The sequence below is a fragment of the Daphnia magna genome, linkage group LG9 (genome assembly GCF_020631705.1).
Source record: "Daphnia magna isolate NIES linkage group LG9, ASM2063170v1.1, whole genome shotgun sequence".
Taxonomy (NCBI): Eukaryota; Metazoa; Arthropoda; class Branchiopoda; order Diplostraca; family Daphniidae; genus Daphnia; species Daphnia magna.
Window position 1 is genome coordinate 295,890 of NC_059190.1, and position 24,117 is coordinate 320,006.

At 42.7% G+C, this 24,117-nt stretch overlaps 1 protein-coding gene across 3 annotated transcripts; it reads right to left on the reverse strand.

The window, feature by feature from the left end:
* Positions 1-33: 33 nt before the first annotated feature.
* LOC116930598 (protogenin A) lies at positions 34-23,529 on the reverse strand. Of its 3 annotated transcripts, XM_032937961.2 has the most exons (9): positions 23,406-23,529; positions 22,908-22,983; positions 9,986-10,263; positions 8,143-8,286; positions 7,752-7,818; positions 1,454-1,588; positions 1,273-1,377; positions 1,028-1,090; positions 34-920 (listed from the first exon to the last, which is right to left on the reverse strand). In XM_032937961.2, the coding sequence occupies exons 3-9, from the start codon at positions 10,244-10,246 to the stop codon at positions 751-753; spliced, it is 945 nt and encodes a 314-aa protein (XP_032793852.1). In that variant the 5' UTR covers positions 10,247-10,263; positions 22,908-22,983; positions 23,406-23,529; the 3' UTR covers positions 34-750. The 3 variants fall into 3 exon arrangements, with proteins under 3 accessions (XP_032793852.1, XP_032793851.1, XP_045035226.1); XM_032937960.2 differs by lacking the exons at positions 22,908-22,983; positions 23,406-23,529 and adding an exon at positions 18,398-18,843; XM_045179291.1 differs by lacking the exons at positions 22,908-22,983; positions 23,406-23,529 and adding an exon at positions 16,232-16,418.
* Positions 23,530-24,117: the final 588 nt, after the last annotated feature.

Consider the following 24,117-nt stretch of genomic DNA (forward strand, 5'->3'; position numbering starts at 1 on the left):
AATAAAAAGAAACAAACTCAAGAGCCAAAGGCATATTAATGACTGACATATTATTTTCTTTTTGGTTGCTTTTTGCTTTTGTTATGTTCAAACACTGACCATTCATTCTCCCTTCCAGCTAATCATCACGATCTTCATCACTGGGGCGTGCTTTTACTGGGGATTGGTAGGAAACAAAAACAAAAAATTGATTTCACTAAGAAAATCCAGTGAAATGAAGGAGAAAAGTAGAATTTTACATTATAAATAATAAGAAATGATAATCGAAATTGGAATACAGATTGGGAAGGAGAGAGGGCGATGCAGTGCTTAATATCATTATATAGAAATATATGGAGGATAACATTACCTTTTTTTCTTCTTCTTAAAAATCACCATTCTTGCACACAGTACAACGGGCAAAAAAAAAATGAATGGGATATAGGATGAACAGATGAAAAAAAAGGTGAAAATGTCACGAATGTCTTGTTTGTCACGTACTATGTCACCCGAGATGACGTCGACACTCGTCGTATACAATATAATATACTTAATAATAGATATAATAATAATAATAATAATAATGATAAAAAGGAATAAGAATATAATAGGGAGGCTAAAACACATTTTGTTTTCACTTTAGTTTTTCAAAAACAAACCCTCATTATAAAAAAAAAAAAAAAATCAAAAAAAAAAAATCAACTTTTTTGACATTAATTCTTTTTCCCGTTCGGACATCTAGGTCCTAATGTATCGGACGTTCCAATCATTTCAAGTGGCTGGAGACGGAGACGAATTGCCAAAAAGCCAGCGCTGGATGGAATACTGTAATGTAATTACTTGAACGGCCCACAGGCATTTGGCACCCAAATGGGCAGCCCTTTCTGCCCCATTGGTCGACGGACTCCTGTTCCCTCGTTGCATGGCTGCCGGATGCTCACCTGAGCATAGACGTATCCAATCCCACCCACAACGAAGTAATCCCATTTCAAGCCACCGATTTTAAGCGAAAACCATTTCTATTTATTTATTTATTATTTAAAGTTACCGTTTAGGACGTGAACGGTGACGTCGGCAGGTTGAGCGCCGGGTGGGGCGCAAGTGTAGTTCCCTTTTATATGTATCCAAATGAGATTCATCATCATTATTGAGGGAGACGTAAAACAGTGACGTGGGAAAGAATAATCAAACACACACACACACAAAACCCAAATTAATTGAATAATAGAAACAGATCTAGAAGATGCCCTTAAAAGTAACGAAAAAAGAGAAGATATGGTTACAGGTCATTACCTCCGTCTTGAAGGGCAGCGCGCGTGAGGAGTAATTTGGACGACATGCCCGTGACCGTCCGTTCCGTCTCCAATGATATCCCACCGCGCGGCGAATCTAACGCAACTGCACCCGGTCAAAGCGGACAAGAGGATTAAAACGGACACCACCGATAATTGAAAAATCGAAGTCATGTACGTACTCGGCTTGGAGTTGTGGAACCAAAAGAGGACACGCGGTGGAATGGAACCCGACCCTTGAATGATGCACGTCAAGCTAATGGTGCTGCCTGTTCGGACGTAGAGCTCTGAGGTGCCGACTATCGACGCTAGAGCAGCTGTCAAATATTTATTTATTTATTTATCTATTTTTTGAAGGGAAAAGTAGATCAAGATCAAGACAAAGTCAAATTCAATGAGGTGTACATAAATAACTTGGTGGCGAGTTACGTCGTTACGTCAGATATTGATGTGCATGACTTTATGTTGAATAGGCAAAAGAAAATGAAGGGGGAGGTGGTGCAGAGCAAAGAGCATCATTTTCTGGCTATTGATCAACGTTTGGCAGGGTGGTGGGTTGGTCGTACGTTGCTCGGCTGTTTAGAACGGGGCCACGGATAAATAAGCGGCGAGTGCCGAGTAAAAAGAGACGATCACTCACACAAACCATCGTTAGGCGGCGACTGTCATCACGAACTTATCATCACGACGATCTAATGCCTACTCTCAACAACTACTTATACAGTAGGCAATAAGAGAATTAAAGAATAAGCAAATTCAGCCACTTTCGATCCATTTCCTGTTACGCACTACACTTAACTCGTTTCTCTTTCATCTTGACGTTGTCTCGCCGAGCGGCTATTAGTGCGTGTGTCGTCAGACTCGCGTTACTGCCGGCTCAACGTTCATCCATCTCACTGAAATGAGACTTGCTAGATAAGCTGCTGGCCGTCACTGTTTGCAGAGCGTTTCCCTCATCCTCAACCGCTCGTCTAACCAACGAAGATGAATCGGCTCTTACCATGTGAATCGCATTTTTTTTTTCCCCTTAAGACTTTTCTTCGTCGAGACGGGCAAAAACAACATGCGGTTAAAAGTAAAACAGCTGAAAAGAAACAAGAAAAGGAAAAAGGAAAAGTTTCGTTTTTGCGCCACTCCCAATGTCTTTAGTGTGGAGTCGGTTGCACACAATTCTTTTTCTGTTGCTTTGTCATCATCAACAAGTCGACCAACTGCTAGTGCATCAGGAGTGGACGTGAGCGCGAGAAAAAAGTCGGAAGTTGGCCACGCATTTTCGCCGTTTTTCTCGGCAGAAGCTCGGACTCGGACTGCAAGCTACTTTGGTCGATGAGCAACTATGTGCCAACATGGAGGAGAAGTTGACGCAACTCGGATGCTCACACAAACGGAATTTACCAGTCTTTTCTTCATCTGTTTATCTCGCATAAATAAACGACCACTCGAGCAAAGTTGACACGACCTGCTGCTAAACTTGCTGTGTGATGCGCTCAGTTTGAGAGAGAATGAGAAAGACCATAGAGTGTTGAAACAAAACAAAACAAAAATAGAACAACTGAAAAGAAAGGCCTACGTTATGCGCAATGGTCACGTCGGGTAAAGGAGGAGGCGGAGGAGGCGCGAACGCAGTTAAGAGATTCTGTCACCGAAAAGAAAACACGCCGTAAAACAAAGCGGGCGGTTCGAGCACATCCCCCGGATCATTCCGCACGGATTGAGAGCGCCGTCATCGAGAGTTTCTAAAACCAAAGTGACTCAACAAACGTCCATTTAGCGCAGCCTTTTTTTTATCGCGTGGACGCGTGATTACAAGTCGGCCTGCAAATTATATTCTCTATGACATAACACATGGAAATTGATTCCCCCGATAGATAAAGACGAAAGAAGGGGTGGGGGAATACATCAAATGGCCAACTAGTCAAAAAGCTCCATTTAACTTGTTTCCGTTTTTCAAAAGAACATTTACATTTATGGAAGTTGGCCGCCCAAATAGTCAAACAAATATTTCTCTTTTGAATGCCCATTTTTTTAAGGATTGCGGGTGAAAAGAAGAGATAAACAAAAATGCGAAATAAAATAAATTAACAACAAGAAAGATGTAGCCACACAAGGCTATAGACAACCAACAAAAGATGTATAGCTCCGAGTTGATGTAAAACGCACATATGAAATAAGAAGGTCGACATAGGAAAAGAGCTGATTCAATAAACTGAGAAACGAGACTTGTTCCGGCCGTTCCACTCATGTTTTCCTTTTCTTATCTATTTATACACATCTCTCTTTTTTTTATTTTATTTCTTCCTAGAGGAAAAGGCGACGACAGGAAGGAAAAAGTTGCGACAGTTTCTTCCTTATCTGCGATCCCTTTAGATGACACTTCCCTTTTCTTCAAGTCTTTGAATTATCCTTTTTTATTTCTGTCGGCACAGAAACGATGAAATATATGAGCAATGCATTGCCGAATGCAAGGGCTGTACATAACAGACGAAAAACATCGCCCCACGCCGAGTTCATCGCAAAACGAGGGGAGCAAGAAAGAAAAGTGGGCACCGACTCTTTCCATCGAATTAGTTGGCGACGTACAGTCCCCCCCCCATCCCACTCCCACTCGAAAACGTCTTTCCCTTGTGTCTTACACAGCACTCCAATGAAAAGCTTCCGTTCTTCACTTCCGCTTCTTCTTTTCTCGTTTCCCTCCTCTCCCCCAGCCCAGTCAAAGTATCTTATGCCATTGTCTGTCTCGTATTCATTTTTCCCCTTTCTCTCTTTCTCTCTCTCGTATAGAGATTTGCCTAATTTGTGCTAATCGGCCCGTCTCTTGAATTATTCAACGCACAGTTGAAAAAAAGGGAGATATAAAAACCGTCAACTTTGTTGCGATGATGATTCAAGTCACGATACGTCCAACTTAGAATTAGAGAGAAAGAGAAAAAAAAAGAAGAAAAATTTGACTTTGCTCTGTTTAATTAGAGCGCAGCATCGTGTGTTGCGGTTACGCACGCACACAAGGTGATCAGTTTAACAACGAAGATGGCTCAGAAACAAATTTGATTTGAATCGGATTCTTTTTGAATTTTGAACTCGTCGACGTTGTGCAATCGATGGAATGACAAGTTCAATCATTTCAGCCTTTCATTTGTCCTTGCGCAAAAGTTGAATTCATCTCGACTCTATTAAAGAGAGTTGAGAATAGAAGAAGGGGAGAACAATGTGGAGAGGAAGAGGAAAAGAGGAAGAAAGCAAATAAAGCAAGCCGCACATGGAGATGGCCCTCGTGTCCATTTCTTCGTGCCGTGCCGTGCCGTATATTTACTCAACTTGCAAAAGGTCTTGGCAAAGCTTCATCTCATTTCCTTCTTCTGTTTCATCGCTGTCTCCTTCTCTCTGTCTCTGTCTCGTTCATCTTTCGCCATTCGCCGTTCGCCTCTCGACATCAAGCTATCGATTCGTTCTCTTCGCATTCTGTTGTTTCCTTTTCTCTTCGTCTCCGGGCTGAGCGTGTCTCTCTGTATAGAGGAGAGTAACAGGCTCTCTGAAATGCAATGCTTCAACGTGCACAGGTCTCTGGCTCGTCAAACAAGGGGGGGCGAAATGCCACGTCTACTATCGAATCCTCCTTGCTAGGCGATCAATGTCTTATGCGCTTTGCCGCGTGATTATTTCCGTATTCAGTGCTTCGCTTGCTGTGCAGCACTCCATTCGAACAAGACGGCACGCAACCCCGCCTCTCTTTACACGTTTCTATTGCGCTATTGTTACACACTTTGGGGCTTGGAGCGAGCACGGCGAAAGGCGCAACCAAAAGAAACACGCACAGGCGCGACAAGACAAGCGCAAAAATCAAAAAACAAAACAAACTAAATAATAAAAGTTTGCAATTCTTGAAAAAAAAAGAGCGGCGAGGAAAGAGCACAAAGCTGTTCTTTGACTCACCTCATCGGATGGAGGAAGCGGCAGCCTAAACATACACGGACTCGCCAACTTATATTGGCTTCCCCCTTTACGCTCCATCGACTACTTTTCATTCAAATTTATTTGAAACTTCTTCCTGCTGGCCAGCATTTGCAACGCGGTACGTACAAGACAACACGATCAAAGTTGCCAGCACAGCAAAGAGGGGGGAGGGGAAAACGCGAAAGAAAACACCATTGCTTTTAACGTCCTCTTGCGAAAAAGAAAGAAAAAAAGAAGTTCAACAACAACAACAAAAAAAGAAACGCGCAAATGGTGAACAACCTGTGAAGAGCGCATCGACTCGATCAAAGTGCCTTCGTCTCTTTTTACCTCCATTCAATTTTTATATCCGGCGAGATCGATTTTCTCGTGAAAAAGACGAGCCCATCAACTTTCCATGGCGACTCGAGGAAACTTTGGGCAAACAGTTGCTGACAAAAAAAAAAAAAATAAAAATAATAATAATAAAAGGAAATGTAAAGAAAGGAAGGAAAGAGAGGAGCAAGAAAGATCGGATGCGCGAAAAAAAGAAAGAAAAAGGAGAGCAGCAGAGGACGACGACAAATCGCTGAAAAAGATTCGCTCCAGCAGTGTTTTATTGGACAACTATTGTTGTTTTATTGCAACTTGATCGTCTTTGATGGGTCGTCGTCGTCCTTCTTCTGCCCCCTCTTTTTTTTTTCTTCTTCTGGCAAAGCCATGCAAGGCGCACACACTCGCCAAAGGCCCATCCCAAGAATCGAAAGTGAAACAACAAAATAAAATAAAAGCCAGATGAAAAGAAATGAAAATGCCTTGTCTATAACTGCTAGCGAAAGAGTCAATTTGGCTGACAGCAGCTATGAATCGTGATCATGTCATCCGTCTCAACAGACTCGCCGGACTTGTGGCGTTTGCTTTAATGGCCGACTTTCATCCGGTCTGCACGCCACACTAACACCACCAATTCATTTCCATTTTCTCATCTGTTGGCTTCGTCTAACTCGCATCAAATGAGCCCATGTTCCGCCGTTGTCTTGACAGATGGCACGCCGGATCGTGAAAATTACTGCCGCACTACACGCGTACGTGTTATCTGTAGACAAACACACACAGTCACACACATAGAGAAACAAACGAGTTTGTCTAACAACCGCCTTCGTCCTATCCTACACCATCAACTCTTTCGTTTCGTTTCATTTTTTCTTTCTCCCCCCTAGTCATCCATTATTGCAGCACAACACTGCGGCTTCTAATTTCCCCCTCCGGTCAGTTGGGTAGTTAATGACGCACTTGAATAGACGGTAGGTCTTTCCTTCCTTCCTTTCTTCTTCGGTGAAAACACACAGAGTCCATCCATACACGCAAGACATACAGTGCTAGTGCGGCGCAGGAAACAGACGGAGGACAAGAAAGGAAAAAAAAAAAAAAACGGAAACAGTCAGGCCAGTCTGTTCGATATATGTACGATCAATGAACCACTGATGTCAACCCACAAAAAAAAAAAAAAAAAAAGACGGACGGGACAAGGATCCGAAACGACAGACTGGGTTTAGTAAAGCTCCTGATGGATCCCAACAGTTCGGGGAAAGACACACACACACATACACACACGCTACATCCGTCCAGTTTCCATAGAAAACGATTCGACCGAATCGGGAGGCCAACTAATAGATAAGACATGCCTTTCACCACAAAAACTCACGTTCACCATATGTCTGCAAATCCCAACCTCCCCCCATTTTTTGCCCCATTTTCTATTCCACTTTTCTCGCAATCGTCAGGAAGGATAACGTGTACACATGGTGTTGGGAATAGCTGTCTTGCGTTGGCAATCGTTCCCCCCCCCTTATCGATCGCATAATCTTCTTCCGCTAATGATGGCTGAGAGTTACACAGTGTCTAGCCAGACCTTTTATTTTTTGTTTACAAGGAATTTAATTTGCCATCATGCCTCGTTTGTTTTGTTGTTTTTTTTTGTTTTTATTGCACCGTCGCTCCAGATAGAAAATGTTATCTCTTTCCTCCTACATCTTCCTCGTCCGGCCAATTATGTGGCAATAATGCCACAAACTCAGACTGCGGGATTGGCACAGTTATACGTTTTGACGTCGTCGATATCACAAACACGAGCAGAAAGGAAAGGAAAAAGAAAGAGGCGATGAGATTGACAGTGCAGCAAGGAATAAACTTCAGGATAAATCAATCGACTGTGCGTCTAGTCGTAACAGAACGACGGCAAAAGAAAAAGAAAAGGGCTGGGAATTGGAAGGGTGCGGAGAGACGCGCACGCCATCAACTTTTACGTGCCATTGTGGCCCTTTTTGCGTATTGTTTTTACGCGAACTGGAACAAGTTGTTCCATTTTTAAGCAGCTCAACATGCGAAGTAGGTGTGACACACACACACACAAAAAAGGCGGCTGAATTATTCAGTTGACCATCTGATTAATTCACGCAGGCAATGATACACGAGTACACAAACTGCGGTCCCACGTCTCCAGTGAAATGGTTCAAAAGAAGAAAAAGAAATGTCCGTGACTAAACTTACCTTCAACGTGAACAGTAACGGGCCAATTGATTTTGGGTTCCGTGTTGACCTGGCATTCGTATAAGCCCTGTGATTCGTCCAAACCGCCAAAAACAACAGCAACAGCAGCACGGGGACATGAAAAGAGGGAAGGAAAAAATAAATAATATAAATGCAATGTACAATATGTCAATACATTTTTTCGTCGGCAAAAGAAAGACGAGGAATACATTAAGTAAATGGGGGAAACTAAAAGTATATTATGAGAACCATCGGGCGATTTCAATCATTCGTGTCACCGAATCGATGCCCAGTGGCGTGCGTGTTACCTCGTTTTTCTTTAAATGTGTACTACGTACTACAAGAAGACGGTTGCGAGAAGAAGAAGAAAAAAAAAAAGAGAAATACTTACGGAATCTTTGGTTTGGGCTTCAGCGATTTGTAGTTCCCAATCGGTCAGCGTTTCGTCAGCCGATGCCGTGATTCGGTTGTCGCTCGTGTGGCTCACTCCACCCGATGCCAAAATAGCCAAATCCGATTGTCGAACCCACGAAACCTGAAACACACACACACACAATGACAACAACAAATGGATATTTGATCAAACGAAAAGCAAAAATGATAGGAATAAAATCAGATTTTTTAAAACAAAATCTTTCCATCAATTTAGAAAATAAAGAAAAGAAAAATGCAAAGTTAAACGTGGCGGAGCGTAAGGCACGTTTCCAAAAATGCGGACGCAAAAGGATAAGTGACGAGAGGCAATGCGGATGTCTGCTTTGCCTCATCAACACTTCCTTTTCTTTCTTTTTTCCCCGATCTTTTTCGCGTGGAATATCCGTAGACGGAAAAGAAAAGAGTGAAAAACTCGGGAAAAATCCTTCCTTTTGCAATGATATGCTTTTGATGATGAAAGCGTATCCCACCACGATCATCAGCATCAAAAGAGGTTTCGGCTTGACGGAAGAAGAAGCATCTGTCTTGGTGGTCCGTCCTCCTATCCTACCCACCACCCCATCGCAAAGTCTTTTCATCTCTTTTCATGGCACACGACTTTGCAGTTATACATATAGGCCTATATACATCTAGTCTGCATAGTTGACGTCTTGTTAATACACATCGACTGTGCCAGCAGAGTCTCTTTCTTCTATCCTCTTCTTCCACGCATCGGCTCTTTTCTTGGTTGAACAACACGGACAAAGACGATCGAGGACCGGCCAAAGACACTTGACAACACGACACCGAAACTAAAGAGAAAGGGCGAGCCCAGATTATCATCTGGCACCGTATTACATCATCATAAGAGATAAAGCTGTAATTTAGAGCGCTAATACACTGTACTGTGGAGAAGACAGAGACCGATTGCTATTCAATTCTTCTCCGACTGATGGATGGCTTCCACGGACGGATTGGGCTCCAGTCACAGAGACACGCAAACAACCTGATCTTTAGCGACGTATTAGGCGGTCGCCAGTTGTCCCGAACGCATTTCTGTGCAAACACTAACGCAGTTTACGGCATCGATCGATTGACGTGTGTTGCCTTGGACTTGCTTGCCCATTAGAGACAAGAAAAACGCGCACACACACACACGTAGACAGTCAGATAGTTGGAGAGAAAGACGAGATGGCAGAGAGTATCACTCACTGCCGAGCATGTCTCTGTGTGTTTGCCGCACCGGAAGGACAAAAACGACGGTATGTAGTACGTCAGGAGGATTAAAGCGAGAGAAAAGAGACGGAGGTACACGTGTGTGATAGGTAAAAGGCTGATCCATCAGCTCACATTTTTAGTGGCAATTCGCTTCCGTCATTGAATAGACACCCTTTCTGCTTACCCCGAAAACCCTTTTTGCTTACGGCCAAGCAGAGTCGGAACGTTAAAAGAAAATAAATAAAACTAACGGTGATTTGGATCGTCTCCAAACACAACCGAATTATCAAAAAGCGGATAGTGCTGGTAGCGCAAAGGGAGGGCGGCCAGTCAAACCACCGCAGCTGAGAAACGGGTGATGATAATTAAGCGTGTTGTTGACATGTAAAGGCACTCATCCTTTCTTGATTAAAACGATGCAAAATGACATGGTTTATCCGTCCAGTCGTCAGTCAGTCAGTCAGTCAATCAACAGTCACGCTGATTGCTTTTATCCGTTACATAAACACACAACGATACTAATGCAATCCTTCACAGTCAAACGACACACAGCTTATTAACGCTTATAATTTGATGAATAAATGTAGTATAAAATGGCGTACCACTCGATCACCGAGGTCCATGACACGGCACTGAAGCAAAACCGTCTGTCCGGCCAGGACGCTGATATTGGTCGGAAATTCGGGCTCGAAAAACGGGCCGTAAATGATGGGCGGGGGCGGAGGTGGGATGTGCTGGAATCGCGGCGAAAGCGACAAGGTCGGCCACACCAAGCCGTCGCCATCGTCGTCTTCGTCATCTTCGACGAAATGATTTGCGCCGCCATTGTGTCTGCTGCTGGATGCTGGATCGCGAATTTCCATAGCGCCATTGCAACGTCCTGTTCAAAAGTATTTATTTTAAAAATAACCCAAATATTGAACAATCACCGAGCGAACAGAGCGAACAGACTGAAAACACACACAAACACACAGACAGAAACGAGACGAGCGTGCAGTGAATTGTGCATCTTTTCTATGCCAATGTACACCACTTTTGCTTCGGCCTTCGGAATGATTCGCGCAAATCTAACATTTGCACACACACACAACACGAGTTTAGCATGTGAATTTGCCAACTATATATCGGCAAAACAAACATAGAGCCGACAAGCAATTCTATTTGCTAGTGACTTTTGCATTTTCTTTTTCTTCTTTTCTTTCGACTTTTCTTCCTTCAAGTTTCGAAGCCGCTGCCAGTGACAAGTTGGCGTGTCTGACGTAATTGAATACATAGCAGAAAACGCGCTCTGTCACCTAACCCACCCTCTGTCCCTCCCACAGACCATAAACAAAACAAAAAAATGTTATGCTATGCTTCGTTTTCGTTGTTGTCTATTTGCTTCAGTGCGTTTTATTAAGTAAAAAAAAAAAAAAAAGTATGGGGAATGGAACGCCATCAAAGACGCACGCGAAAAAAACCAAAATTGCGTCAAAAGAGAGCGCCGAAGTTTCGTGACGACAGCCGGCTCAGCCAAGTACGTGACAAAGATGAAATATACGAACGATCGTTCGACCCCAAACGACCGACTAGAAACACCCATTTCAAGTTTATTCCAACGACAGGGAGGATACGCTTGACGTCTTTTTTTTTCTTTTCTTCTTTTCTTTGCCCTGCCCCCTCCATCCGGGCTGTACGTGCTGTTGCGTTTGTTTGTATCTTTCCCAGTTCTCACCTTGCCAAAAGCGGAACAAAAGGTAGCAAAGAGATAAACCCAATCAAAATTGAATAAAAATCAGCTTTCAACGATGAACGTTGATTTAGTCACCTCTTCATTGATTGTACACAGCAGATGTGCACCATCTCGAAGCTGCTGACGTCTTTTGAACGCAGTCGGCCATCGCAACAGGAAAGCCAAACGTCATGGATGCACGGCGATTAAAACTTAAGCACGAACGCGTGGCTCAATGTGGGCGTCAAAATGTTTCAATAAATCGCGAGCAGAAATAAGGGGCCAGGCATTGAAGATTAAGACACATCAAAAAGCTCGGAAGAGAGAAAACTCATCAACCAAAAAGGCAATCGGCAATAAGGAAAAGAGGTAAAACTTTTACTCGTCCCTCAGCTCCTTTTCTTTCTTTCTTTCTTTCTTTCTTTTTTTCTCTCAACTGCTTCTACGTTGTTTCTCTAGACGCCCATGTTCCCATATTCCTCGACTATCTAGTACACAGACTGGCATCCGCCGGGAATTGCGTAACACGAAATTACATTCGTTCTTGTATTTATCGCTCTGGTGGCGGTGTTGGGCTATTTCTTTTTTTCTTCTTCTTCTTCTTGTTTCCACAGCTTTCCTATCAGAGCCGACTCGCCTTGCATCATCATCATCATCATCTCCTTCTTTTTTATTTCGCAAAATAAACAGCAAAAGAAAGGCGAGCAGGGAAGAAGATGTGGAGCAACCCCCATGCGATTTGTGCGTGTTCCCTCGTGAGTCTCTTCCAGCATTGCAACTTCCATTGCAACGGCCCACGAAAAGATATGATGGGAACTCGGGGATAGATCGTCAACCTGTCAGCTCACTGTCATAAAAAAACCACAAAACAAATCAAAGAGAAGAAAGAAAGAAAGAAAGAAAAAAAACAAGTCTCGAATAAGGATGCATAAATGCAAAGTTTTCGGGAAACACGCGAAAGAAAAAAATTAAAGCAATGGCACGAAAAAGTTTGCAGACTTAGAGAGTGCAAGAATCGAGCAGGAAATAATAAAAGAGTCCCCGGTGGCGAATTCATAAATAGTCCATGCATGCGCACACATTCTGTCTTTCCTGTCGCACGCCAAAAAGTTAAGAGATTTTTCAATCTTGTCGACATGTTTTTGTTTTGAAATCTAGAGTCGAGACGCTTATTAAGTGTCCAACTCTTGCAGCCTACTCTCATTTCGTTTCGGCATTAGCCGTGAAATTGTAGAAACTCGCAAGTGAAGCGACTCCACCACTGAACACGCTGACCTTTCTTTTCTCCCACCACCCCGAACCTTCCAGGCAATTCCGTACGCGCTGGAAAATGTCACGCAACACCCACTGGTGACACCTCGTTAACTAACAAACAAACACACACAAAAAAATGTTTGCAGTCTGCCTGAAAATTGTGCCATTAATCGTCATTCTTCAGTTCATCAACAACGGAAAACGACTGACGAGAGGTCTGTTGACTATTTATGTCAATCATTCGGCAATGTCCGGTTAAAAGAAGAAAGACAAAAATAAAAACTCTTTGATGCATGCACCGTTGATGGCGTCTCTGGTTTCCAAGACGACGCAATTTGATGGAAATTAGTGTTTCTTTTCGTGCTCATACGATCACATTCAAGGAAGAAGTTCAAGTTTTGGAAACACACAATACGAAATCATTTAACTCGATTTTTTGGGTTTTTTTTTTTTTTTTTCGTGTGTGTGTGTGGCTTACACGGGGATGGAAGGACACGAGAAACTTGCCTTGATCAATGATGAAGGCAACCTCATTTAGATCAATGATTCTTTGGGGGCCAATCAACGGGACACGGTTCCAGCGCGTACACAAGTTGGAAACTTTTCAAGCTTATTCGTCCGTCGTATCGACTTCGTTCCCTCTTCTCCCCCAGCCAAAAAAGTAAAACTCCTTTCATTATGCAATTCGATTATTTTTCATCTTTTCATTCGAGTCGACTCGTTTTCGATATTTTCGTCGCAACTCGATACCAAAGCCGTTGGTGAAATGACTTGAGATGGGTCGTGCGCTAGTGAATAATGTAAAGGTAACCAACTTCGGAACGAATATTGGTTCTGTCAAACGTAGACAAAATAACGAAAAGGAAAAAAAAACAAAAATGTGGTCTAAAAAAAAAATAAATAAAAAAACAGTCATGAAAAGTAAATAAGATGCTGACTACTTGGATCGTTATTCTACTCACTAGCGACAACACATGCTGCCGACTAGCTGAGGAGAGTAGGCATGTATATACGTACGTAGACACCCACATACGCCCTTATCAAAGTTAAACAGGCACACGGCTGTCCGGTTTCTCTTTTTTTTTCTTTTCTTTTCCCGTCAGTACGATCGGCCATTTCAACCCAAGAGCGAAACCGGAACGTTGCTCCCCGCAGGAATTTTCCTTTTCTTTTCTCAACCGTGTCCCATATCGGAAATGTCTTTTACATTTTTGTTTGTTGAAAAAGAAAGAAAAAGATGGGGGCCAAAAAGAAAATCGTGTGGATGATGGTAGAAAGATGACGGTGAATCAGTCTCATGTCAACGGACGATGAGTTTAGCTGTTGTTAATAAAGAACATCCTACGTCGTCTTCGGGAGCATTGTACGGCGACTCTTATCATTTCCCGACGGACGACAGCTAGACTCCTATGTTGAGAAAGACCTCCTTGATTTATCAGAGGCAAGAGAGCAGCAGAGATGAGACCCGCGCACGGCCACACAATCCCCTTTCTTTTGTGTCTTTCAACATAAAAGAAAAAGAAAAGGAATAAATTCTAACGGACGCAATGAGTAATGAAACCCTGATTTGGATTCGCAAACTCCCAATCGTGACGTCCACGCGTCCCATTCACAAATGTCGACCCCCAAAAATAAAAACTGATAAGAAAAATGAAACTACACTGAAAATAAAACAAACTTTTTTTTTTTTACAGATAAAAAACGATCATCAGCTGTTTTTCCGGTGTTGGCTACGTTAGGATTACAACAACAACAAAAAAAAGGTGGGGGGCTAGCCATGCGATGGAGACTAGCCTTTTGGGGTTGAGTGGGGCTAGAGTGTAATCCTCTTAACCTCGTTGATTCGACTGTAGGGTATCAAAGCACGAAAGGAGCGTTTCGTTTTCTTTTTTTTCCCGAGGCGATAGTTTTATTACAAAGTTAACGAATAGTTGACTCATGTTATTTTCCCATTGTTACCAAAAGAAGGGCAAGACACGCACCCTACTTCGCATTCTTTTCATTATTCGTGTGCTCCAACAATAACATCAGAGATAACATACATGTATGGTAGTAGTATATGGTTATTGACACGCAACTCTTGTTCCGCATACGCTCTCAAACTATATAAAGACCATTAGAAAACTCGGTGTAGATAAAAAGAAGAAGAAGAGAGGTGCAATTCGCGCAATGTCCCGCGAACGACCACTTCAAACTGGTCGTAACGGTGTGTCGATGAAAGCCGGAGCACAAACAACGATACCATGAAAAACATGTTAAAAAACAAGAGAATATCGACGACGTGATTGACGCAATCTTCGGGCTAAAAGAGCGACAACACCCCGCACGGAATTGCAGACAAGAGAAAACGTGGCCGCAAGAGCAAATCATCAATTTAATGCTGGTCGAGTTTGAGTGGAAAAAGATCGATGGCTGGTAGTAGACAAGTACGCTACGTACATCCGCAACGATCCGTCACAAACAAAAGGCGACGGCCGATCGAAGCAAAAAGCAAGAAGCCAAAAAAAAAAAAAAGGGAAAAAGGAGGAAAATACAAATCAGTTGGAAGCGGTATCTGATGTGTGTACGACTTCCTTTCTGCGTTTGAATAAATCATTTATAGAAAAAGAGGGCGACAAAAGGAAAATCCCGAAAAAAGCTGCAAATCCTTGCCTATCCCATTCGGGCAACCCTCTATAAGGTGGGGCATGTCATTGAGGCCCGTCTCTTTGTTTAGAGAAGCCGAAAGGAGTGGGGGGGAAAAGCTGGCGCGTGTCGATGTGTTGTAGCACCGCATCTCATGAATCGCCGATGGAAAAGGAAAAGGACAAGGCAAAAAAAAAAAAAAAAAGAAAACAAACAAAAGAAAAAAATTTACTATTACGAGAGAATGGATCGATCCTCTCTCAATTCGTACCGGTCAGCTTCTCTCTTTACCACCCACCCATCCATCCTGCGGATAAGATAGCACGTTTTCAACGACGCCCTCCTACATGCACTGCACGCACATCCACTTGGAGCGCACCGTGCCACGACGTCCCGTGTTTGCCTTGCCTGCTGAATTGCTACACAAGTCCGACTGATGCAAAAACAGAAGCAACACCGACGCAATTCTATTGGCAAATTCATGCGGAAACATTTGGCCTACCCTTGAACTTTGCAACAAGCTGTGATGCACGTAGACGTTCACATTTGGCCGTTTCAATCGATATGGCCATCAAACGGAATATGCAAATGCATTTCGTGTTCACTGCCTTGATTTCCAAAGACAATATTCGCCATTTTCAGCGAGAGGGCACTGAACGGATGACCTGCTACTACAGTACACGTCAATCCATCTGCGATAAAACATTTGCCGACAATGAATAACCTCGACAATCAGCTTTTCGATGGCAACCATTGAGCAACCTGAATGGAACGTGCAGGCAACGCACAAACCATCGCCAAAAAGTACATTGCACAGCGTTCTCTAGAAAACTTCTGTCCCCGTCCGAAAACCCCGAAAACCAAGCAAGTCACTCTTGCGTCAACATCATTTTATAAACAAATAGAGAACGGAATTTCTGAGAAACGACTTTCCAACCTGTTTCGATATCACAGCGATTTAAACAATAGTCTACACGCAAACGGACGTCTCTTTTCGGTTCGAATTAATTTTTTTTAAAATTATATTATTGATTTATTTATCTAATGTCCATTGAGAGAGAGAGTTTGCGTTCGACATGTCGACATGTCATTGTCTCTAAACACATCCAGCTGTTTGTTGAACGGGCGCCCGCATACGTGCTGACATACACCACAAAAACAAACACATCAAGGCCTCTAGAGCGACGCTAATGCCCCCACCTAAAAAAACGGAGAGAAATTCCTCGAGAAAAGGTAGAAGAAGAAAAAGTTGCCTTACGTAAGAAAAAAGCACCGAGCACTGCGACGTTAATCGGCTCATCTCGGCGAGAAATTCGGTGCCATCGTAACGATGCTGATTCAGTCGAATGCTTATTCATAATCAATACGCCCTGCTGCCTTTGCAATCCAACAGACGAACGGTTTTGGCTTTGACTGAATGAGCTATTCATCGTCTCGTGAATTTCCTACATTGATTTCAACGCTGCCGGGGCCACTATTACAACAACTACCAACCAATAGAAAAAGAGCGAATCGCTTTCACAACTGCTCAAAAAGGATATTAACAATTTTGTTTCTCGTTTCGTCCGCTGCCCTTTCCCTCTTTTTACGGCGACGAGCAGAAGAAAACAAAAACAAGACCAGTGAACTTATTGATTGCTTTTGATTATTAGTTTGAAAATTGGAAATGGCAAAACAGCTAGCGAGTAAATAGCTGAAGAAAACAGAGAAAATGAAAGCTTTTGATTCGATTGTCGTGGCAAAAGTGGAGTTGCTATAGTGTTTCTCATCCAGCCATCACGTCATCCAGAACGTCCTTCTCCTCCTCCTCTCCAACTGATGCGACTGGTTCGTTTATAATGAGAAAACTTGACAGTTCAATAGCAAAAGAAGAATAGAACGCGGACTATTCCTGCTCACCAAACACACACTCGAGAGCTATTTGAAACATCCTATTGTTTTTACCTTCTTGGTCTAAAGTTTCAAAACTCCCGCCCAATTCAAATGTGGCTCTCCGATAGTATTCAAGCCAAAGTGCTGCAAACGCGGTTGACCAAAAGTTGAAACGAAATGAAGCGACTGCTGCTTTAGCGACGTTCAGTTTTGGCCTTTAAAAGCTTGGCTAAACCATCAAGTGCCGCTAGAATCTATATTTAAAAAAAAAAAAGAAAAGAAAAAAGGCCAGTCGTTGCCGATCCAAGGCAGCAATAAACTGGCAGGGATCGTGTGACAATCCTAACAAGGCTACTAGAGATTCTGCTAGAGCCAAAGATTCTCTGATGAAGCCAACGACGTCGCAACAGCTATCCCGCGAACAAAACAAAAAATAAATAAGAAAAAGAAGAGCACGGCCATAAAAAGATGGCTCATTTCACCCGCAAGAAACATCCAGTTAGATAACAAAGATGGCGCTAAAGAAAAGCTCGGCTTTTAAAAGAAAATCTTTTTTTTTTTTACTCTGTGTCTATACGCGATCGGATTCGGTGAATCCCAGCCAATAATGCAATTTCCTTAAAACAAGTTTTTGTGAAGCGCCACCGTTGATCTTTGATAACAAAAAAAACAAAGTAGAAAACAGATTTCGCTCCTGTAGAGTGATGCACAATAGCTGCGCTACATCCAAGACGATTGGCTCTAAGCCGTCAAATCGCACGAGTTGAAGAGAAAATGTTTGATTGAAAGCGGACGGGAAGCCGACAGGTGCTGCTTTACTGCTGTCGACCCAAACGGCCCAAAGGAACATCGAAAGAAGCTTTATTTAAAGCCGATTTGGCTCATATTATTGAATACCAATACATCAATAAGAACGTTAAAGAAAAAGCAAACCATTCGGCGAACAGGAAAATAGTGCGCCGATGTGCGAATGCCTCCAGTTCCTACACCTTTCTCTGCGTGTACATAATCACTTGCATTGCAGCATTAATCAGCCTAGCACCTGCGTGAGTGGGCCGGGACTAGGCTGGGACTAGCGGTGGATAAAGTAGGGCGCAAGAACATTGTAATGCAAAGGTTTTTTTTGTTTTTCTTTCTTTTTGTACCTCTCTCTCTGCATAGCGAAATGAGAGAGAACTCCAAAAAGCGAATAACATAGCTCTTACGAAAGCCTACTCAACTGGTAGAGTGCGTGGAATAAAGTATGGAAGAGGAAAGGGAAAAAGAAAGTAAAGGGAAGGAATTAAAAGACTAAAAACGGGAGCACAAGGAGTCTGGATTGCAAGCGGGAAAAGGGATGATGGAGATGGTTCTGTCGGTCGTAAATTTCTGTCTAGAACCGTGGGCGATATTGCAATAGATGAAGTACTAGAAGACGAAGAAGAGATCAAATGAAATCCCCTTCGCATAAGAAGGTCGGAACGAAAAATACTTAAAAGAAGCCCACGAAGAAGAAGGGGAAAAAAATATGCCGGTGAACAAGAAGAGGAAAAAGAAAGAACGGTGAGCTTACGCGATCCAAGAACGAGCATGAGAAACAGCAGAAGGAAACACGCCACACTGGACAAACGTTTGCCATAAGGTCGTCGTGTTCGCCCACAACACCGACTCATCCACTCGTTCGCATTCTGTCCGTCCATTGAACGGCCGGCTAAAGAACAATAATGAACCACGGAAACCGGAATGAGAGAGAACTTCTTCATCGGTCGTTCATCGTGTCTTGATCCAATAACGTCACGCACAACCTCCTTTATTTACTTGGATTTCCTTCTTGAAATCAAACTTTTTTTTTTTTTCGTTCTTTCAAGCGAAAGACAACAAATAAAAACGATAGAAACAATTGGCGGCGGCAGAATCGTGACTGGAAAGTGTTGAAGAAAAACAGGCAAGCGAACAAACGTGTCAGTCGATCTGACAAGGGAGTGATTCAACGACTGCTGGTGTGGCCCAACTGTGCGCTGGCCAAAAAAGGCCGCATGACTTGGGCAAACCCCTGCAAAGTTTACGCACACGCGCAATAAAGTGGGCCCCATCCTCTTCGTCGCCAGATCATCACCTTTTTGGCCGTCAATTTTTCCCCCAATGGTGTACAGCTATCTGCTACCCACCCCCCCACCTTTTTTCCTTTTTTTTTATTTCCAAGACACTCTAACCATCTTTCCAAAGACGGCCATTGAGAATGGGCCAAACTGTCGTCCATAATAATGTTTTTTTCTTCTTCTTCTTCTTCAAAGAAACAGAAAGAAAAAAGGGTTGTGATTATGGACGTAGAAATCGATGGGAAAGACAGTTATACGGAGCCTTCGCCATCAACAGTTCCGCTGGACTTTCGTATATCGATGACCCCTAACTCGCGATGCATTCCGACAGAAAATAAAAATGGATAGCCATAATCATGAAAATTTTCAGATACACTACTTCTTCTGCGTCTTCTTTTTTTTTATGATTATCTCTTTATTTAGTGTCAATGATCTTTGTTACTATTGATTCGACGCCCGTCCAACGAAAGGGGTTGCGAAAAGAGTCAAATAAACAAGAATTGCCGAGAAAAACATCAAATTTTTTTCTTTCCCTTCTCGACGAGGGAATATAAAGAAATGGCATTTCACATCGAGTCGGCAGACGACGTTTCAGGCGTTACGTCGTCCGTTCTGCAGCCAAGGATTCCATTCCACCCATCGGGGCTGTGATTGGGAACAATGCATGACATGACATCAAAAAGAGAATCTGTTTCCCAGCAAGTCAAATATTACAACAACAAAAATAAGGGAAAAAGAAAAACGATCTTCCAGACCGCACATCTGGTCGCAATTTTTGTTTCCGTTCAATCTTTTGACTTTTGAAACAAATGTAAGAATAACGGGTGCATCCGATTTTACAGTTGATATTTCAAAGAAGCAAAAAACTAATGCTGTGCATATGGTATCCCAGACGACAATGCCGCACAGCGTTTGTATAGTATTTTTGGAATAAAGGCAACGCTCGCTAGATTACCAAAATGTACGCATGAAGGCGCACAACATTCCAATGATGGTTCAAGCAAGTGCGCACATATACAACATGGAAATGCGTTTGACATGCACACGTCGACAGATACACTGATGCTGCCGCTACAGCCCCAGCCTCAAGGAGGCTTACATTTGTGTTCCTCGCTCTAAAGATTCTTTTTCAGTTGATGAAATCCAAGAGGCGTTTAGTCAATTAACTTGCGTCATCTGCTGGCAGCCAGCAAAGATGGATGGTTAACCCAATCGAAAGGTCGCCCTATCCAAAAGACATTGCGGAAATTTCAAAATTGCGAACCAAATGTTTTGGAAACTAAGAAAATGAAAAATTCCGCAAAGACAAAAGAAAAGAAAAATGGCGCCAGCTTTGTGCAATTTCCTTTTCAATTACGATATATTCCAGTGCATAGGAATGGATTTGATTTCGAATGACGTGCCCAACACACGGCCAAAGGGGGCGCACGGAGTTGATGAGAAAGGCAATCGAGATTTGTTGAGTCGTGTCACGTACGACAGGTCCCATCAACCCGGTCGTCACTCCCGCAAAAGAAAAAAAAAGGAAAATAAAAGAAAGGCCGCACATGCGGACGGAGGTGCATAACAAAAAGCGAGTCCAGTATATGACACAATATAGTATACCGTAAGACGACGACGACGAGAACCTTTTCGTTTAAGCCCATACGCCGTCGACATCATCTCGTGATGACTTGCTGGTAAATAAGACCGAAATTGAGATGGCAACATTACACAGAAGCCGATATTTTTTACCCTCCCTATCACTGCTATTGCAAATGCAATACTATGGTGGATAGTCAGTATTCGCATCGTAAATGAGAGAGGCAGAAAGTGATGGAAGTTGTGCTCCGCCCAGCGTGGATCAAAGGTTTGTATATTTGAGAGTTTCTCAAACAGCGGCATTGGCAAACTTCCGCCCGTCCAATCATTCCATGCGACCTACTCTACTGTACGTACTACATCCAATTTACTTCCTCTTGTACACTTTGCTGCCCATTTCTTTTTGTCCCCCTCCTTTCAACATCGATAGTGCCCCCCCCAAAAAAAATTTTTTTCGAGTAGTATGACAGCTGCCATTTTTTGTTTGGGATTTCGTTCTTCGTGCATGACCAATACCAATGATATGCGCAAATTTGTTTTGCTGCCGGAGTTGACGGCCCTCTCTCTGTAGAAGCCCTCTCAACCTGGTCACGACCGAAAAAGCACAAAGATTCTAGAAATGCACGCACTTTGTGTGCTTCCTCTGGGGCATGAACGTTCCAGTGCAGCGACAGATCATCATCGGCTTCGCGCAAACTGGATTCCCTCGGCAGTCAATGGAAAAAAGAAAAAAAGGAAACCCGTTTTTTCTTAGGATTTTACGTCTTTGACGAATGCCAGTGAACGGAAAATAGAAACGGAGCTCATATCTAATTGAATCACTTCGAGTCAGCCGACATTTTGTGTGTAAATAAGCTGCAGCTCTACTACTGAAATTTGGAACCGCCATTTCTATCGACGAAAAAAACTCTTGCGGGTTGACGAGAGCGACGTCGCGTGTCTTTACATCATGAAGTCCATTCTTGATTTATTCACTTGAGCATCGATTCCTTTTTTTTTAGAGACCCGGCTCCCGATGTTCGATCGCGCTTTCAGTACACACGGTCGACTCTTTTAGACACTGGTGACAGGCACTCAGCCCGACCAACAAGAGGAATCTTGTTAGTACAAGGATTTCCGCTTCTGGCCCACCGATCCTCCTTCCCATACACAGCTGATATCCGCACAGACTCGTCTTAATGCGCCATATCCATTAACATCAATGTGTAACATTTCGCTTTATCCCACCAAATGATACGTCAACTCTGCCGACAACGAATCTTATTGACTAAACCGATTACGTTCATGAGCTCTGCATGCTTCATTTTTTGTTGTAAGATTCTCAGCCTTTCTTTTCCTCCATGCACCCATATTGCAAGTACTCGAACTCTACCGGCAGGAAAAAAGAAAAGGAGACCGACGATACATATATATATATATAAACTCTGGATGATGATGGCGTCTTTGCCCATGAGAATCTATGCCTTGTTTTTTCTCGCTTCTTTTTTTACTGCCTCCCCCCCCGCTAGCCTTGTGTACGTTGCTCGAGTTTCTTATCCGCGTGTAGACATAGATGAGGAGATGAGGAAAGAACAAGCAATCTCGTCGACGAGGGAGGAGGACACTGAGAAAAGAGACAGGAGCTTCGCCTCGATGAGTGCACAGTCAATATCCATGTTCTCAAACACAGCGCGACGAGCTATACGGGGTGCACAACGACTAGAATGTAGACAATTCTACTGGCAAACAATCTGCCGGAGACTGCAATGGATGCGTATACGATGGGCTACAAGTGTGTTACCCGAGTGTCTGACGACTAACGCAGTCGATTCAAAGTCGTGTCGAATCAAGTTTGATATTCGCGTTTCTAGGGAAAAATCAGTGGAGCATGACGCTAACTCTCGCCCTTTTTGATGATTGTGTCGGAAACAATTGGTAAAATCGAACGTCTAAACAAGAAACAAGAGAGGCCAGGGCAAAAGACAAAGTGCTCTGTTTCGTCAAGAAAATTCAATTGCTATAAAGAGGTTGCTTTACTGTGTTTATCCAAGGCCAATAACGTAGCGATCGGGATGGAAATCATCAATTTGGCTCTCCAATGACAGACTTCATTTGGTCCCTTCGCTTCGTTGCTGCGTTTGATCTTGACATTAATACATGGCTATATGAGCTCTTGAATAACGATCAACAGACAAGCACTGGAGCAATGCGACCGCCACCAACCTTTTCACTCTACGTTTCGTTTAAAGCTTTCGATGTGTAACCTTCAATTCTACTTTTTGTTTGTTTTCCTAAACTGTTTTCTGTTGACATAAGCCAAGACCTAATCTTTGTTTACAGTTATTTTTTTTTTTTTTGTTCAAGCCCACACAACCTAGCCAAAATGATATTAAGCTAATAATGAAGAGAATCAGTCAATCCTACCTCAACGAGGTTTCAGGACAATCACAAGGCAGGTTTTGAATTGATGATGGCAGCCAGGGAAGCAGACACTGAGATCCTGCAACAATTACAAAAAGATAAAAATTAAGATCCAGGCTACACAGTGTTGATATGTTGGGAGTGACGAAGAACCCAATAGGTCAAAGGCTGCTGCGAGTAGAAATGCAGCTCTAACAAGTTGAACACAACGTCTACTAATAAACTAGAGAACAAACTAAAGGAAATAAGTTATGGCCTTCACTTCATTGATTGATGATAATGAGGAAGGCATGTCCGTATGTTTTACTTCTTTTTTCCCGCCAGGTCATAACTCTAGAAAGTTACATGACACTGATTCCCTTTTAGCCTTTGCAAAGTTATTACAGGGGTATCTTACATCAATTTGAAAAGCCCCAAAAGACATTAATGTCAACCAATATCATAAATCATGTGAAGGCATTTAAGGTACTGTTAATCCTATAAGCAATTCTATGTCCATACCTTTCGAGCAAGAGCACATGGTCCATGAAAACAAATCTTTTCTGAAATTCCACGTGCACGCAGATCAGCAAACTGGGCTCAACTGATGGTTAGATTTCAAATCTCAATGCAAAGTTACATAAACCTGGCGGAAATGTAGAGCAAAGAATAAGGGCAATTAGAAATTGAAGCACGTTCTTGCTCAACAACCGTGAAAAATGATCGAATATAATTTTAATTATTTTACATGATTATAATTTGTAAGTGTCCTTGCAAATCGGTTCTGATTTGATGAAACCTGCAGCTTATTAATGCACAATTGCACATATTAGTGCAACAATAATTTTTTTTTTGTGTGTTGCTGCATCGAAGCATCGAACGTTGACTGAGGTATTGAAACAACATGTTAGTTTACAGTCATTAACCATGTAATTGTCTTCTCACTTACATGATCAATATACAATAACACGAAGTGATATTCTGAAAAGGTGATACAGCAGCAGCAGCAGCAGATGTGTCGTGGGTTTTTTTGTTTTGTTTTTCAAAAGGTGGGGTGGGAGGGATGTATGAAATATAGCGACGCCATTTTTACATTGACTTTTTCTTCTTTCCCAAAGGAACAACTTGGAGGGCGGCGTGACGTTCTTTAAATTACTTTTGGAAAGAATTAATCAAACAGAAACCGAAAAAAAAGGAGAACACTTTTATCCTGCTGTAAGATGAGGAATATATC

What these genes read in the sequence shown, in the direction of transcription:
- LOC116930598 (XM_032937960.2), bottom strand. Translation starts at nt 18,587, where the DNA reads ATGAAGAAGTTCTCTCTCATTCCGGTTTCCGTGGTTCATTATTGTTCT. An exon ending in CATGCTCGTTCTTGGATCGC is followed by an intron (nt 10,264 to 18,397) that starts GTAAGCTCACCG and finishes ACTTTTGAACAG; the next exon opens with GACGTTGCAATGGCGCTATG. An exon ending in TGGACCTCGGTGATCGAGTG is followed by an intron (nt 8,287 to 9,985) that starts GTACGCCATTTT and finishes TGTGTGTTTCAG; the next exon opens with GTTTCGTGGGTTCGACAATC.